A 15,950-nucleotide genomic window follows, 5' to 3' on the forward strand; every position below is an offset into this window, starting at 1 on the left:
CACAGGCAGGTGTGTTTGGTTAAGATGCACTTGTCAAGTGGGGTGACAAGCATGTCTGTGTTCATTCAAGTGAACCCCTTATCGGTACCTCCATGTCCCACTCATGAGACAAAAGCACTTCCCATGTTTGTATGATTTACCTCTCAAGAAAATGCGCGAGCACACGCACGCTGTGCACACACATGCGCAACAATATCTCACAGAAAGTGTGTTTGCTAGAAATTTATACATATTTATATATCCTGTCATTGCTGCTTACCTGCACAGTATACCCACAACCCAGTACCGAGTATGGAGAACATTCTTCGGTTATGCTGCATTGTTTTTGTTTTTTAGCTTTTTCTTCGCCTTTGGAAATTTAAGCAGCTTTCACTGAATTTTTTTTATATTCCTTCACTTATCTAATTCCATTAGAACGCGCGAGCGAGCGCTATCACCTTATTTTGACACCTCAACTTTCACCGGGGTGAGCCGGAAGTGATGTCAGACTAGGAAGTAAATCTCGCCACTGGCCGTCAGCAGTGAGCAGTAATGGACTGCAACAACAACAGCAAGTTCAGCGAACATTAGCCGAAAGTGTCGCATGAGTGTGTTTGTGGGAAGAGTTTGTGCCGAGCTGAAGCGCTGAATGTCCATGTGGTGTTGGTGAGAATGACACCGAGGTAAGAAGCTGTGTGCTTGTGTGTGATGCTCTCTGTGTGCCCACCAGCTAGCCGCATAATGCTAACGTTGTCCTCCAGTCTTAACTGAATTTACCCCTAACAAAGCCTTACGAAAAGGTGACAATTTAATATTGCCTCGCATCATTTAATTGTTGTAATCAGTTTAATAATATTTACTTTTGACAAACCTGTGGAGAGACGCTCACTTAAAGGGACATTGCATCTTAATGTGACTTACGTGGCTACTTACACCACTTCTTTCATGTATACCTGCGTCAATGCGTCATCTAGAGTTATCTAGAGCCACAGCCCATGACTGCTTTACTTGAATATGTGCACAGCTTCTTAATCACAGTCAAAACCTCTATTTTCAGTCTAAACTATTGAAAATAATACATGAAACGGTCGCTCCATATCCCACTGAGTGACTCACTAATTCAGTGACAATGACACCAAAATGTGTCACTAGATGAGATCATCAATATCTGCCTTGAACCTCCATCTTAGGGACATATATTTAAAGATATTGTGCAAATCATACAGTGCAAAATGTGATTTCTGCTTAGCCGTATTACTTCCAAAGTGGCTGCCATCAAATTATTAGCAGGCTGCCTGCTTTAATATTAGTTCTCTCTGTGTCTTCATAAGCCAGGCTTTCATTCTTGGCAAAAGTAATGATGTTTTCCTGTTTCTTTCTGTTCTATTTTCTTGCAGATGACTCAGCAGTGGCTTGGACATCTGTGATCTGACAGAAGATGAGACTTGCTCAGTTTGTCAAACTTATGGTCCCCTGTAAAAAGTGCTGCTAAACGCTGATGTCAAACTATAGTGAATCATGATTGCTGCTTCTTGCATGTCGCACTCACTGAAAAAAATTGCTGCATAAATTATATTTGACTTTATTTTGAATGGATTTCAGTTAACAGTCAGTGCTTACAATGTCACTGGGCGAGCAGTCTCAAAAGTGGTTTCCAACCCATGTCCAAGCCACTGTTCTTCAAGCAACTGGTTTACAGGCCAAAGGCAAAAATGGCACCAATGATGCCTACACTATCATCCAGCTGGGCAAGGAGAAGTACTCAACATCAGTGGCAGAGAAGACCCTTAACCCTGTGTGGAGGGAAGAAGCCTCCTTTGAATTACCTGGCCTACTTTTGGAGGGCAACCCAGAAGTGTATGAACTCTGCCTCATAGTGATGCATCGCTCTTTGGTTGGGATGGACAAGTTTCTGGGTCAGAAGTGCATAAATCTTAATGAAATCTTTGATAACAAGGAGAGAAAGAAAACAGAGTAAGTATTAAAAAAAACTATAAAAGTCTATTAGATATCACAAAATGTCACAATGGTTCTCTGAGAAGTTTTTTTGGGGCATAAGCACTACTGCAGTGAGCTCCAAGAATGATTATTATATCCTCGTTTTAATGTGCTAACAACCAGCACTTAAGAATGAGGTACTTATGTTATAACCATGTATTTTTGCTCTCTGATATTTATGGTATATATACTTTTTGGAAAATATAATTCCTTCAGATTTTCTGGGACAGAAATACTACTGTTAGCAGTTTTTGCAAGGTCAATAGTTTCCCTTTAAGAGAAGACCTGGGGCGGTTTTAACACTAACAAACATCATGGGACATGCAGCATATTTTTATATAGTATAGTTCTTAGACATTAGCATCACATGTACATTATTCAGGGTCTTTAGTCTGTAGTGTCTTGTTGGTATAGAGACAGACCTTTGAGAGGAAGTGGAAAATATTTCCACAGCCTTTCCAGTCATAAGTGGATTACACCATGAGCTAAGTCAGTTGTTATTTGTCACATTTGCCACAAGTATTACTGCCATAGTAGACTTCACAAATGTGCTGTCTTTTGCGTGTTATTTTCTGCACTGTGGTCTCAATTAAGGTCATGACCCAACCCTGTTGCTCCACATGATTTAAATACCATTGCGTTGCCCTTTATTTTCTTTGTGCACTTGGTTTAGAAATACACTTTATTAGATACACAAGTTTTAATGTTAAGAGCAGAGTAAATGAAATGCTCTAACAGAAGTACTTCACTTTAAAATTATTTAGCACACCAGTGACACACTTTCATGCTCAGTTAGCAAGGACATGTTGGTTGTACTTTTTTTTTTCCATCTTCATGACACTGTATTGTTTGAGGCTTAGCAATGGATTGGCCTACGCTGCAGAGGGATTATTTTAGAGTAATTACTGACACCAGTTGACCTAACTGAAACTAGTGGAGCTGGACAAACATGTCTTGTTAGCCACTCCTATACTCCATTTTTTTGTTTTTGTTTTTTCAGAGGTGTGAATGAAAGATGGTCTCTCCTTCAGAGCCAAAGACACCTGGGATTAAATCTTGGCTTGTTTCTGTACAGTTTAGTTTCCCTCGTGTTAAAATCTGGCCTCTATGCATTGTGCCTTTCTTGGCACAAAATACATTCCAGTTTGGAAACAGATATTTATCTATGCCAATATATTGGTGGACAATAGTGGGCGTCTCCCTGAGTCATAATTGGGTGACTTGTTAAGGCTGCTTGGTTACCTTCAAGTAAAGCCATGCCAGAATAAGGTTTGTCCTCTTTAAAGTTACTGAAAAAAGATTTGAGGAGAGAGATCGATGTATAGATGTAGATTCAAATAAACTAACACAGTGTTAACCATCAGAGCTTGGAGAGACTCTGCTGTATTTGGCTAAACTTTGGTTGATGAGCCTCACAAGTCCACCATACTCACACACACACACACACACACACACACACACACACACACACTTCTTAACCCTACATTAAGCAAACAGGAACTGCGAAACCAAATTGGATCTGGTGTTAATTAGCTCACTGCACGTTTCGGGGGGGAAAGGACATTAGCTGACTTCCTCTTTGCCCATCAGTTGGGAGAATCACAATATGTTATAATCAGTGTGAACGGGTTTTATTTATTTAGGTGCCTCAACTGATGCACCTTGAGGCTGTGCACTTTTTCAGCAGTGGTTCTGTAACAGATATCGCCGTGTTGCTTGCTGGCCTAATACCTACACCGCAGCCATACTTGACAATGATGCCAGGGCTCTCGATACTATATCCACACTCCACAGTGGGTCTCTGTTCACCACGGCCCATCCGCAGTGTTTTTGAACTGGCATATTGGGGAGGAGAGCCCGTACTGATATCTGAGAAGGCAGCCCATAATTATCGCACACCTGTGTTTGTTGATTGTGAGGAGTTTCCCAGCGGCTTGGACCGGAGTGGGAGGATTGTGGTTCCAAGCACAGGGAGGTTTATCTTGGCCTTGAGACACACGTGAGGTGCAGGCTCGGCCCCACGGCAGCGGCATGCTGTGGCTACTGATCAGGCGGAGCGCGGCGCGCAGCCTGGGAATCGGCCCCAACAAGGCTTTTCATGACTATGAGTGAGGCTTCTGGGATGCGAGCTAGACTGCTTAAAATAGTGTTCAGCAGCTGTGATTTCTTATAAAGCTAATACCAGCACTTTAAAAAAAAAATCAATTGAATTGATAACTCAAATTTCATGTCAGTCTGCAAGGAGTACTATAAATCTTCATTTAAATCTAGAAGAAAATATCAGTAATTGTAGTCAAGCAGATACACTTAAGCAAATATGGTTTGTTTTGACTTGGTTATACTGATAAAGCATCCCATTTTAGAATATATTCCATGTTTGTGGCAAAGGCAGTGAGAAAATATTGACGCTTGTTTCATCCTGATGCTGGTTTCCTAATGGCCTCCTTCACAGGCCCTCTAACACAGAGGATGTGTCTCATTAGCATGTATGAACTGTTGTGTGCAAAGCCTGCGATGTGGCTTTGCAGTTTCCCAATTGCTTGTCGTTGCATTTCTGAACAAAGGCCAGATTTGTGCAAATGCCACTTTATTTCGCTCAGAGCGAAGGCATAAATCCCATTACTTCCAGTTGAAAAAAGCAGAGAGGTTAAACAAATAGGAGCCAAAAAAACAGCTTGAAATGGTCTGTATTATTCGGCAGCAGACAATTTATTTTTTTTAGGTTCAGTTTGCAAAGAATGTTTATCCTTTGAGTTATAAATTTGTGTTCTCATATGTGTCATAAAAAAGTTCAAATGATTTAAGCCCCTGCATTTGTGTGTCGCCTTTGGATTAGTCTTCTCAAATTAGCCTTTTCAGTAGTAGCCATAAAGATGTATGTAAAGCCCATTAGAAGGAATGAGGGCTATTTTTCCATTTGTCATATTGTTTGATCGTGTAAGGACTTTTACCACATTCTGACTTTGTATCCCTGTCTTGCTGAATTATGTTGCATTACGCGTAATCAACTCAGAGGATTTTTATAAACCCTGCTCTTTTTATATAAATTGTCTCATTGAATTTGCTCAGCTTAAGCTTCCTGCACTCTCATTTTTAGCTGGTATTCCTTGGAGTCCAAGCCCGGGAAGAAGAGGAAAGAACGAGGTCGCATTCAAGTCAGCATTCAGTTCATGAGGAACAACATGACGGCCAGCATGTTTGACCTCTCCATGAAGGAAAAGCCCCGCTCGCCTTTTTCCAAACTTAAGGACAAAGTGAAGGGTCGAAAACACGACAGCGGCTTTGGTGACGCTTCTTCAGCCATCTTGCCTCGGTCCGCCGTGTGTGATCCGGAGCCCACCCGTCAGTCTGGCGCACCAGAACGTCAATCCCAGCCTGAAACAAAAGTCAAGAGGCCGCTACTCGCTGGGGCCCATAAACTCTCTGCAGCGCATTCCATGTCAGATCTCATCGGGACCCACTTTCGACCCAAACTGGATTCCATGAACTCCATAGAAGAGAGTGGTGAGGACCAACGCTTCTGTTTTTCCACAGTAGTTTGTTACATTTGTCACTTTTTGGTTTGGTATACTTTTATTGCTGCTAGAGTGATCTCTGAAGAGGATTTTGATACTGTTTTAAAACCAGTTCTCATATTAACTGAAGCTGCCGATGCATTTTCGTTATTGTGTTTATAAGAACGGGGGACCCAGTCGACTGGGATCCAAAATATTTCAGTGAAGACTCAATCTTAAGTGTTAAAATTATAGAGAATAGTCAGAATGACACTGTGGTGCATTGTGGCATCCTGTCTGTCAGGACAATGTTTTAGTGTTTGTTTGTTACAAATATATGGCTCTTATAGTGTTAATCCACAATTTCATTGTACATGTACAATGAAAGTAAAGGGCTAGTTTATTTTATTATATCTTAAAATGAGATGTTGCAATTTCTAGAGGCCATCTGTAGACGTCTGTAAGAATGCTTGCTTGTATATAATCCTATTAAAAATATAAGGTACTGTAAGTCTCAACTCAATAAGATAGTAATGTAGGCCATTTATGTCAGTCTTTGACATTTTAGTCATTTTCTGTTTTTAAGCTGAAAATTTCCATCTCAACCAGTCTCCAATTTACCAGTTCTTTCTGCAAAGTTAGTGCAGCTGTAACTCATGCAAACAGTAGTTGTGATTCTTATAGTAAAGGCTGAGATGTTCACTAGAATCTGCTGTTAAAATGTAACATGTCAGAGTGAAAAATAAGTTTAGTGATAATAACAAAAAAAAAGATATTTTTCTTTATTTTTGCTGAAAGAGGTTCAAACAGTAGAATACTTCTGCACGTAAACCTATGGGGAGGGAACCCCCCCCAAACAAACCTTTGTATTATTATCCGCAGTTAGTTTTTAACTGTTGTGATCACACTGGTTCTTCTGGTTCTATATATTGACACACACATTTGGATTTGACCAGCTACTTATTTATGTTACTGCTTCACTTTTACCTTTAAATTCTTCTTTTGGGTTTTCAAACCTGAATGAAAATCGTGGCTCACTTGCACACTTCTGCATCATTATATTTAAAAATATAATATCTATGATTTTAATCATGCTGGACTCCACAGATGCAATGTGGTCGTTTTGTGATAAAGCAGTAAAATTCTTATGTCTAAACTGATAATGAATTGAGTTCACCCAATCCCTTTTTAACAAAACACTAACACCCCCCCCCCCACCCCCCACCCAAAAAACCCCCCATATTTTGTTTCTTATTACATTTCTAATTTATCTTGTAGGAAGTACAGGTGGCCCTCACAAGCGTTCCCAGAGTGAGGTGCCAGGCTTCCAGGACGACGAAGCACACGGTGACCCTTTCACTGATATCACTGACACCCTGCCACAGAAGTATGCCACGCTCCCACGCAACCGCAACCCATTTGAGGGGGAGCACGGGCAGCTGTGGGACCGACCAGAGCGGAAGGAGAAAAAGGAGAAGGTCAGCCTACTGGAACGCGTGACAGGAAAGAAGGAAGGCCGCAAGACCAGCAATGGGGGGCGTTCAGGGAGCTCTGGAGACCTGCGTTCCCCAAACCCCTTTAGTGGAGACTCGCAAGCAGACACTAACCCATTCAGCTCCAACTACAAAGCCAGGTTGTCCTGTTTTTGTTTGTATTTGTGGTTAAGTTAGCTTTATTGGCTATATTGGCATCATCACTTTATTTGACTTTTTCTTTTCGTGTCCCAGTCAGGAATAACAATCAAAAAAAGAAAAAACCCAGAAATTTACAAGAGAACACACTTAAAAACAAAATGTATGTTGTCTTATTAAAACAAAGACAAAGTCCGTGTTCGGCTCCTGCAGAGCAGTGATTGCAGCATGCTACTTGTGTCTTTTTCATCACAATCAAGGAATCTCAAAATCCCAAAACATCATCTTGGAATGCCAATGGAATAGTCACTGCTCCACAGGATATTTGCTTGACATTCCAGTAAAGTTCTCAATACCTTGTTGATTGAAATCTACTTTCTGATAGACCTTCTCTCGCTCTCTTTCTCATTATGTTGTCAAATATTATTTAAACATTTCCACTGAGCCAGTTACATCTTTTTCTTGTGTTACATAAAGAGTTGGTGAGCACTGTAGCTAAGTTCTGGTTTATCAGAGTGGAAGGTGTCATTAGTGGCTCTTTAGAGTGCCTGGGTTTGATAACAGAGCCCTCTGAGCTATAGTAATGAGATCCCCTGAAGAGATAGACCACCCAATTAACCACTTATCTCTGTAGGCACTAGTCCATCATCTTTACTGCTGCCTTTGTCATACACTAGCTCAGCGGTCATTTGTAATGTAGTGCATGGGTGAAAAAAAGGTGTTTTCAAGTTTATTATTTATTCCCTGTTAATGTATTTATTATTGTTCTCCTAGTGCAGGACATGAGTACATCAGAGCTTCTATATTTGTAAAAGTCTGCTAAAATACAGAGTGCAATGCTTTAATGTGATTACTAACTTTGCATTTGGTTGTTTTGCAGTGACAAAAAATTAACCGGACCCAACATCACCTTTGGCCAGAAGAAGAAGGACAAAAAAATAGTAAGAATATGTTTTAGAAAGTTATATAGTTTCATATTACCTGACTGGCTGAAAGTGTAGAGGGAAAAAAAAAGGGAGAATAAGTGCAACAGTTACATTTGTGTACATTTTATATGTAATGCTGAGCAGATTTTGTTATTGAGGACTCTTAAGCAGCTGGTGACATTGATTTGTGAGACCCCTGAAAACTCAGACGTGCCATTCAACTAATTAGCAGCTGCACACATCGGTCATCATGTCCGATCTAATCATAGTTTGAAGTGGTGTGAAATTTCGGCCTGTAAGGTCAGTTGTAGTGATGTGCACAGATTGTTTAATTGCTGTTTGTTTGGGTTTTTTTACGACGCAGGGCACAGAAATACTTAAAGATATCATTTTTACCTCATTTGTAGATAAAGTTTTTAACTCTTTAGTAGTTGCTAGTTGTTCAGTAGTTAAAATTCGTAGACTGTTACACAGCAAAACTGATATAGATGAAGGAGCAGGGGGAGCAATAGCCGAAGTGATGCCTAAATGAGAAGGAGAATGCTGATAATGGCTTTCCTCACCTTTCTTTGTGGGTGTTGAGGGCTGTCGGTATCAACACATGTGCCCCCGTGCATGCCGCTGTGCCTCGCAGAAATGGCAGCTCCCATTTCCTCTGCTTCAAGGCCCTAATTAACTACACGCAGGAGGGAGGGAGGGCAGTGAGAGATTTCAAAGGACTGAGCTTTTAGATTCTCAAAGCTGAGCTCATTAGAAACTGTAATGACACAACTGGAGAATGCCAAGTGTGCGCCTTATCTTCTCCTCACTACTGATCGCAGAAAAATGGTCATCATTACTTTGCCAGTTCATGGTCATTTCCAGGCCTTTGTCACCAACCACTAAAGCTCCTGATTATTATGCCGTGGGGGTGTGTATATATATGTGTGTGTGGGTGTGAGAGGGAAAGCGAGTGTGTGCATGTATACACGCTTGTACGTGAAACCAGCATCCTTCCATATGGCTGTCTGCTCTCTTATTCCCTCTCAGATGGCTTAAGTGCAGTATCTTTCAGTGAGATGGCTTTTTTGGGGGGTAGGTGTGTTTGTGTGGGGAATAGGTTACCGAGCTCTGTTCCTGAAACCCTCCTTGCGTTGGACATTTAATCTCTGTGGCAAATATTTCATTTTGGTTTGTGTCGCCCCACAGTAGCCTCTATGCTGTTAGAAGCGATAAGATACCTGGTAAGCAGTCCTGCTCCAGCTCTTTCTGCATTGTCTTTACCCAGCAGTGAAGGCTTGAATGGTGCATGGGAGTGGAAGCTGATAAGTGTGGTATTTTAAACAGGGTGAAGGCTTTGCTGTTCTATCCGTTCAGGGGAGGATGCCCAGCACTGAAGCGATAAAGTGGTCCCTCATTAAAAACGATTACAGCTCCTCTCGTACCCGCGCAATATGATCTGCACATACTGTACCACCCTGCTCTGTCCAACTAGATTGTCCTCAAAGAGCAAAGCTGGGCTTGGGTTGCATTCGTATTTTGGCATTTATTAGCGTGACCTTTATTTGTAGAAATATGCAGCCTGGCATTTCCCCCTCAAAACAAAGATTAAATTGTTTTGGTAATCTTTATTGTTAAGTACTGGCAGATTATTTGGAGTTTTTGCCAGAGTCGTCTTGAATTAAAGAGTATGTGTTTTTAACACTAGAAAGCAAAGATAAAGATGTCCTGTAGTGTCAAAGCTAAGTCCTAATAGAGTAGTTAAGCTATAAGGAACCTTATGGGGTCCTTGTTTTTCACCTTTAGATAGGTTACTGTCCAAAAGTCATGTTCCTACTGGCATTATTTGATTTACTGAAAACAAGTAAATCAAACATCCATGGAAATACAGTATAAGTTAAAACAGAATTTGTGCAATTCTAACAACCTTGAAAGTCAATTTTTGATATGACCACCTTTATTCTATAATTGTCTGAGGGAAGCTTTTTGCAAAAACCTTTCTGCATTCATAATTTTATCAGTTTTGACAGAGACTCCATCACCAGAAAGCATGAAGGAGCCTCCTTTAGTGGTTGCAGTAGACACTTACCTCTCTTCTGACCACTTCCATACATATATATGACGATTACGACCAAAAACAATTCCAAATTTGGATTCCTCACTCCATAAGATCTGTTGCCACTGATTTTCAGGTCAGTTCTTGTGTAAATTGTATAATAACTTTCCTCAAGAATGACTTCTTGACAGCCACCTGTCCACTGAGACTGTTGTCTGAGGGGTCAGGTTCATCTTTCAAACTTGAATGAAACAATTGAGAATTGCCTCCAGCATCCGTTTCTGCATTTTGTTCTTCAAGGATCAAAAGAAAAACTTCCCTGTGGTCACACGTGTGATAGGCCAATATCAGCCAAACAGTAAATCTTCAGGCGCTAGTGTTAAATCAGAATGTTTATTACCGAATTCATTGACCAGGTCAGAGCTAAAACCCTAAAATCCTCAGTTAGCCTTTATTAGTAGCACAACAAAAGATAAACATGTGACTCTGTGCCAAACAGCCTAATTAGTCAGCAATGATGGAGCATAAAGACTTATTGGTGCCCCGATCGTCAAAGATTTAAGCGCCCTTTTACAAAACATATGTATGCACAACATGGTCATGATCATTTCTTTGTTTTCCACTTTCAGGAGGTGACACAGGAAAGCGTGGCTGCCTATAGCAACTTGTCTTTTGAAGAGGTTGTGCAGGAACTCATCAAACAGAAAGAAGTGGTGAAAAAGAAAGATGCCCACATCAGGGAACTGGAGGATTACATTGATAACCTGCTTGTACGCGTCATGGAGGAGACACCGAGTATTCTACGGACACCCTATGAGCCAAAAAAGAAGGCGGGCAAACTTTCCAAAAAGTAGAAAAAATGACCCACGATGAAAAGGTACTAATGAAGGTTTAGCAATAGCTCACGAATCGTTATCAGGTGTTAAAGTGAGTGGGAACAAATAGAACTGATCAATTATTGAGTTACTATTCAGTGGTTAGTTTTTCTAGGCTTTTTTATTTTTTTAATATGTAGGTCATACAGGTTTTGGCCTTGTTTGGCATTCTTATAATTCCGTGTTATAATTTTGCTCATGATTACTTCTTGGAGTGTATTCTTAGGTACTTAAACAGGAGGCATTCAGCTTATTGAAGGCACATCAAATCTTTTCACACCAACTATGTTTAGCTGTACTGTACTTGTAAACCAACAGAGGTCTGTTGCACACACAGTTGCCATCAGCTGCTGAGAAGCTCTTACAGTGCAAATGCTGCCAAATTCGTGTTTACCAGATGCTGTAGTCACAGTTATGTGCTGTTTGCTGAGAGATGGTCTACAGGTTTATAAGATGAAGCTGTAGGTACTGCGTTACAATCAAGTGCAAGTCCAAAACTTGCCACTTAAACTGCGGTGCACGTCACGGCATCAGCTTTTTGTCCCCAGCCTGCCTCGTGGTGCAGATGTGGACACATTCAGCTTTAGTGATTGATGGATTTTCTTAGAAACATTGGAAGATAGTTGTAAGAATTTGCTGACAGGTCCTGGAAGCCTGGTTTGTCTCTAGCTTCCTGAGGTGTGCATTATTTTTCTCCTCAAGAACAAATGCACATTCCTTTTATCAGTTACTGACATTTTATTTTTTACTCTTATTGTGATGACTATCATTTAATTTTCTTTGACCAAGGCTCTTAAAGTCCCCGGTTGGAGGTGATAATTTTTACTTTAAGTGCAATAATCATATTAAAGGTAATGCTTTATATTCTGCTGGTAATGGTCTTGTTTACATTTTAATCACATGTTGGAGTAAAACTCCTCTCTTTATGTTGATTTGATAAAAAAGCTTAGAGTTCTTTGTTACTCATTGAACAGCCTTCCTCTTTTTCATACTTTTTATTTTTGCTCAAGATTGTGTTAATGCTACCATCTGCACATGTGGGTATATACTCAGTCATTTTTACATATCCATTTTTTAAAGCTCATTTACAATGGGTTTGTAGGGTACCTGATGTTAAAAGCGACACTGTATTCCCATACCCCCCTCCCACGACCTATCCTATTGTGAAAAAACTGTAACTAAAACAAAAATTCATGCATATGTAATTCCTATTTTAGGCTCAAATTCACTATGTACTGTGTGTCTTACCACTTTATGGGGTGCTAATGAGAATTCACTGATAATTTTCAGGGTAAATAACCAGTGATTGCCATTTAGATAACATGTTAACCATGAGAAGCTAACTGTTCTCATTTCACTTTAAGGGTTAGGGTTTCTATGTTAAACCATGCTCCTTAATTTTAATTTATCCGTGTGTCCTGACCAAATGCTACAGCTACAGGGCAGCTGCTGGTACTTAAGTAAGGTTGTTCTTGGATAAAGCCACTTTTATGTGTGATTGTGCCATAGACTGTAGAAAAATGGATGGATATAGCCACTGTGGTGTCACTTAGAGCTTTTGGCTTGTGGAAACCCCTATTCTGGGACTACAGCTCCAGCTGTTTAGCCATCTCTGAAGCCAAACTTGGTGATCAAAGGGCATAATATGCTAACAAACTGATAAATCATAGGGTTAAGTAAAAAAAATTTTTTTTAAAAATGCCACACTTGATTTAACAGGCTTGAAGTTGGTAATTAAAACATTAGAAACATTTTTCTAATGATATAATGATCTCCTGCTGGTCATTGGAAAACAAAAAATGGTGGCTGGCTTTGATTTTAGACCCAGGGCTAAATTTTTCTTTTTTTATACAGTCTATGGCTGTGCAACCTGTAGTATAGTCATTTAGTGATGGTTAGGGTTACATCTATAATTGTTTATTTCAGCTGTATTTACAGTGTTAAACATGTTTAATAGTCACATAACTGTCATTTACTCATCGTTGCCATGTTTAACAAAATATCAAACATCTGCATCAGGCGATGTTTGATATATGAGGCCATGAGGAGGATCCATCTTATCCTGTTTAGTGGTTTTTGTACTATTTATGAGTTTTTAATTGTTTTGCAGTCTTGGAAATATTTGACCTTTACACTGTATGATACCAAATCCCATATGAGGCAAACTGCTACACTAGATCTGTGGAATTTCAACACAAACACAATTTACATTTTCATGAACATTACATCAGTCAAACACATTTTTTGGCATGCAAAAGTTATTACTTTCTTTCTGCTGTGGAAGTGGTTATTTTATCGGATGTTGTGCAAACGTAAGGCCAAAACCTCCTGTTACTGAATGTCTTGCGGGCGACTTTGAAATACTTAAGTCCGAAATGTATGTATACGGTACACTAACAAGGTGATCGATCCTTGCTTGCCTTTAAAGTATTTGGAGTATCCAAAGAGAACATTTCATAGGTGTGTTTTTATTCTATTGTTTCTTTTTTTAATCCCATTTCTTTTTACCCAGACACATTATGGACAAGAAGTTACTGCTAATATTTTCTGTCTGATGATGTGACAAAGGCGTCGGGTTTATTTCTTTGTATTGAAAATGGTTATCTGATGTTTTATCTGTATGTTTTTTTGCAATGGTAACAGTGTTTGAATTAGCTTTTTGGAATCATGAGTGCTTTGTGGCTAAGAATCTGCTTTCCATGATGGACAAGCTTTCCTTCCAAGATTGCCTTCCAACTTTAGCTGAAGTGTTAATCCTGGGCTCGTATGTTTTAGGCTTTACTAACCACTTTAACCGGCCTGTATTGGTGGGCTGCCAGGTGTTCATTGATCTTTTCAAGCTCTTACAAATTCTATTGTACATTTTGTATAGTCGCTCGCAATGTTTCTTCAAGCGCTTTTGAGTTTATACACATTTTGTAAAATGTTTGAAATTGTGCTTCCTGGGGAAGGTGTTATTTTACTTGAGTTCCAAAAAGCGATTCACTTTCATCATTTATTTCACATGCTTGGGAGCGGTGTTCGGGCGATTAACTCTCAAGTCTATAATGTGGTCCTGTGTTCAGACGATTAACTAACAAAAATATATTTTCTCAGATTATATTTAATGTCAGTACATTTGTACCCTCAGGTTGTTTAGTTCAAATGAAAACTGGGGGTGACTAGTTCAAATTAATTGATTCTGGTTGTCAGTTTGTCTTTTAGCTTGATTGATACATTTGCTTTATGCTTTAACATAATTTGGTGCTTTGGTAGATGTCATACGAAAACACAAATCTAAATGAAAAGCATTTTGAAATTATGTTTGACAACAACAGTGCAAAGGGATATTTTGCACCCAAAAAAAGGAAAGATCTGCATCTATATTCCTTGGCTCTTTGCATAATGTTTCTCATACAATAAATCTGAATATGCAAAGCACTTAAAATGCTTGAAGATAAAATGGCCCCCCACCATAATTTAAGTTTATTAATTGTGTATATGCATCAGTGTACACCTTAAATGTGTTGAAGGTAAATCTCCGCACTGTTCCAACAAATAGTGCAAATACACTGGGATTTTTTTTTTCCTTTTTGATGAAAATGACATAAAGCTCCAGTTGGGGATCTGACAATCCTCCTCCTGGTAGTCTTTTACTGATAATATGATGCTGCTTGCCATAGGCCACATACAGCTGCCAGACACTAAGACTTAAGCTGCAGCTAAATCCCCTGACGGTGCTTGTAATGTGGCACACAGTTTTGAAGGAAATGATGACTGCGTTTATAAAAGATCTCGCTATTTAGCAAAGCGTCATCGAGTTTAGAGGAGTGAATGGCGTCGCCTGCACAGGGGCCAACACAATGAAACATGAGTAGCTCCAACATGATGGAGACCTAAAATTACTTTTTTGATGTAAACATGTTGGGTCTACTTCTGTCTGTGTGTATGTGTGTGTGATTGGTCTCACAGTTCATTCAGACTTTCTAATGTTACGAATCAATGAAATGGATGTTTGAATTCTTGTCATTCCTGCATGTCGACCACATGTTTTGATTATGTCTCACTTACACAAGTAGGGCTGCCACGATTAGTCGACTAGTCACGATTACATCGACTATCAAAATCGTCGACGACTGATTTAATAGCCGACGCGTCGGTTGAAGCTTTGTAAGGTCACAAAAGACGCAGGAATAAGTAGTAGGATTTAAGAGTGCAATAACGGACTGAGACAGAAGATGGCAGCACTGCATGTACAAGGATGACTGCTGCCGTTAAACCCCGAAGAAGAAGAAGAAGCTGTGTCCCAGAATTCATAGCGCAGCCCAGCTCAGTTTACAACAATGGCGGCAGCTAGTTAGTTTTAATATTATTCTTTCTGGGTCACAAAATAAACGTTTAACATATTTTCAGGCGAGAATGTAGCTGTGTAAACCTCAAATATCTGCTCAGTTTATCAAGACACCACATATTTCCAAAAGCGCTCCGACGTTTTCGGAGACGTCTGTTACCCACTAGCTCGATAGCTAGCCGGGGGCAAGGCTCACTAGAGCCTGTGAGAACACCGGACTCCCTGCAAATCGTTTTCAAACTCACCGCCGTCTTTCGCTACTCAGGTTAAATATATATAAGTCACTTAGATAACTTCAAAATGTTATTGTTTGGCTTTTTTAGTATTTTATTTGTTTCTGAGTAAAACGGTTTGGCTGAGATTAGTTATAGTTTTTACACAGCTGAATAAACATCAAGACGACAGCTGATTATCAGAAGTGTGAGATGCTTGTCCTGCTATATTTTAGATAGCAAGGAGTTTACTAAACTTCACCGAAACAATCTGCAAATTTCATTAAAATGTAATAAACTCTCATCTTGTCTTTATTTTTAGTTAGCACATACCTTAAACACTTAAAGCTGTAAGCTAATGATTGTTATATAAGAGCAGACGCATGCTGGTGCAATAAGCTGTACGTTTTACGTCCAATGGATGCATGATCTGATTAGTCGACTAAGGTGACTAGTCGACTATCAAAATA

The 15,950-nt window shown here is 39.7% G+C and overlaps 1 protein-coding gene across 1 annotated transcript; it reads left to right on the forward strand.

The window, feature by feature from the left end:
- The first annotated feature begins 494 nt into the window (after window positions 1-494).
- On the forward strand, window positions 495-15,027 carry rab11fip2 (RAB11 family interacting protein 2 (class I)). The gene is made up of 6 exons (XM_005735060.1): window positions 495-662; window positions 1,377-1,953; window positions 5,075-5,481; window positions 6,750-7,104; window positions 7,983-8,043; window positions 10,693-15,027. The coding sequence occupies exons 2-6, from the start codon at window positions 1,601-1,603 to the stop codon at window positions 10,915-10,917; spliced, it is 1,401 nt and encodes a 466-aa protein (XP_005735117.1). The 5' UTR covers window positions 495-662; window positions 1,377-1,600; the 3' UTR covers window positions 10,918-15,027.
- Window positions 15,028-15,950: the final 923 nt, after the last annotated feature.

Source organism: Pundamilia nyererei, unplaced genomic scaffold (assembly GCF_000239375.1).
Source record: "Pundamilia nyererei isolate P.nyererei 1_Seehausen unplaced genomic scaffold, PunNye1.0 scaffold00062, whole genome shotgun sequence".
Classification (NCBI taxonomy): domain Eukaryota; kingdom Metazoa; phylum Chordata; class Actinopteri; order Cichliformes; family Cichlidae; genus Pundamilia; species Pundamilia nyererei.

Bases quoted from the DNA above. Each gene is read 5' to 3' on its own strand.
- rab11fip2 (XM_005735060.1), top strand. From the start codon at position 1,601: ATGTCACTGGGCGAGCAGTCTCAAAAGTGGTTTCCAACCCATGTCCAA. The intron at 1,954-5,074 runs GTAAGTATTAAA...TCTCATTTTTAG, and splicing joins AAGGAGAGAAAGAAAACAGA to CTGGTATTCCTTGGAGTCCA. The intron at 7,105-7,982 runs GTTGTCCTGTTT...GTTGTTTTGCAG, and splicing joins AGCTCCAACTACAAAGCCAG to TGACAAAAAATTAACCGGAC.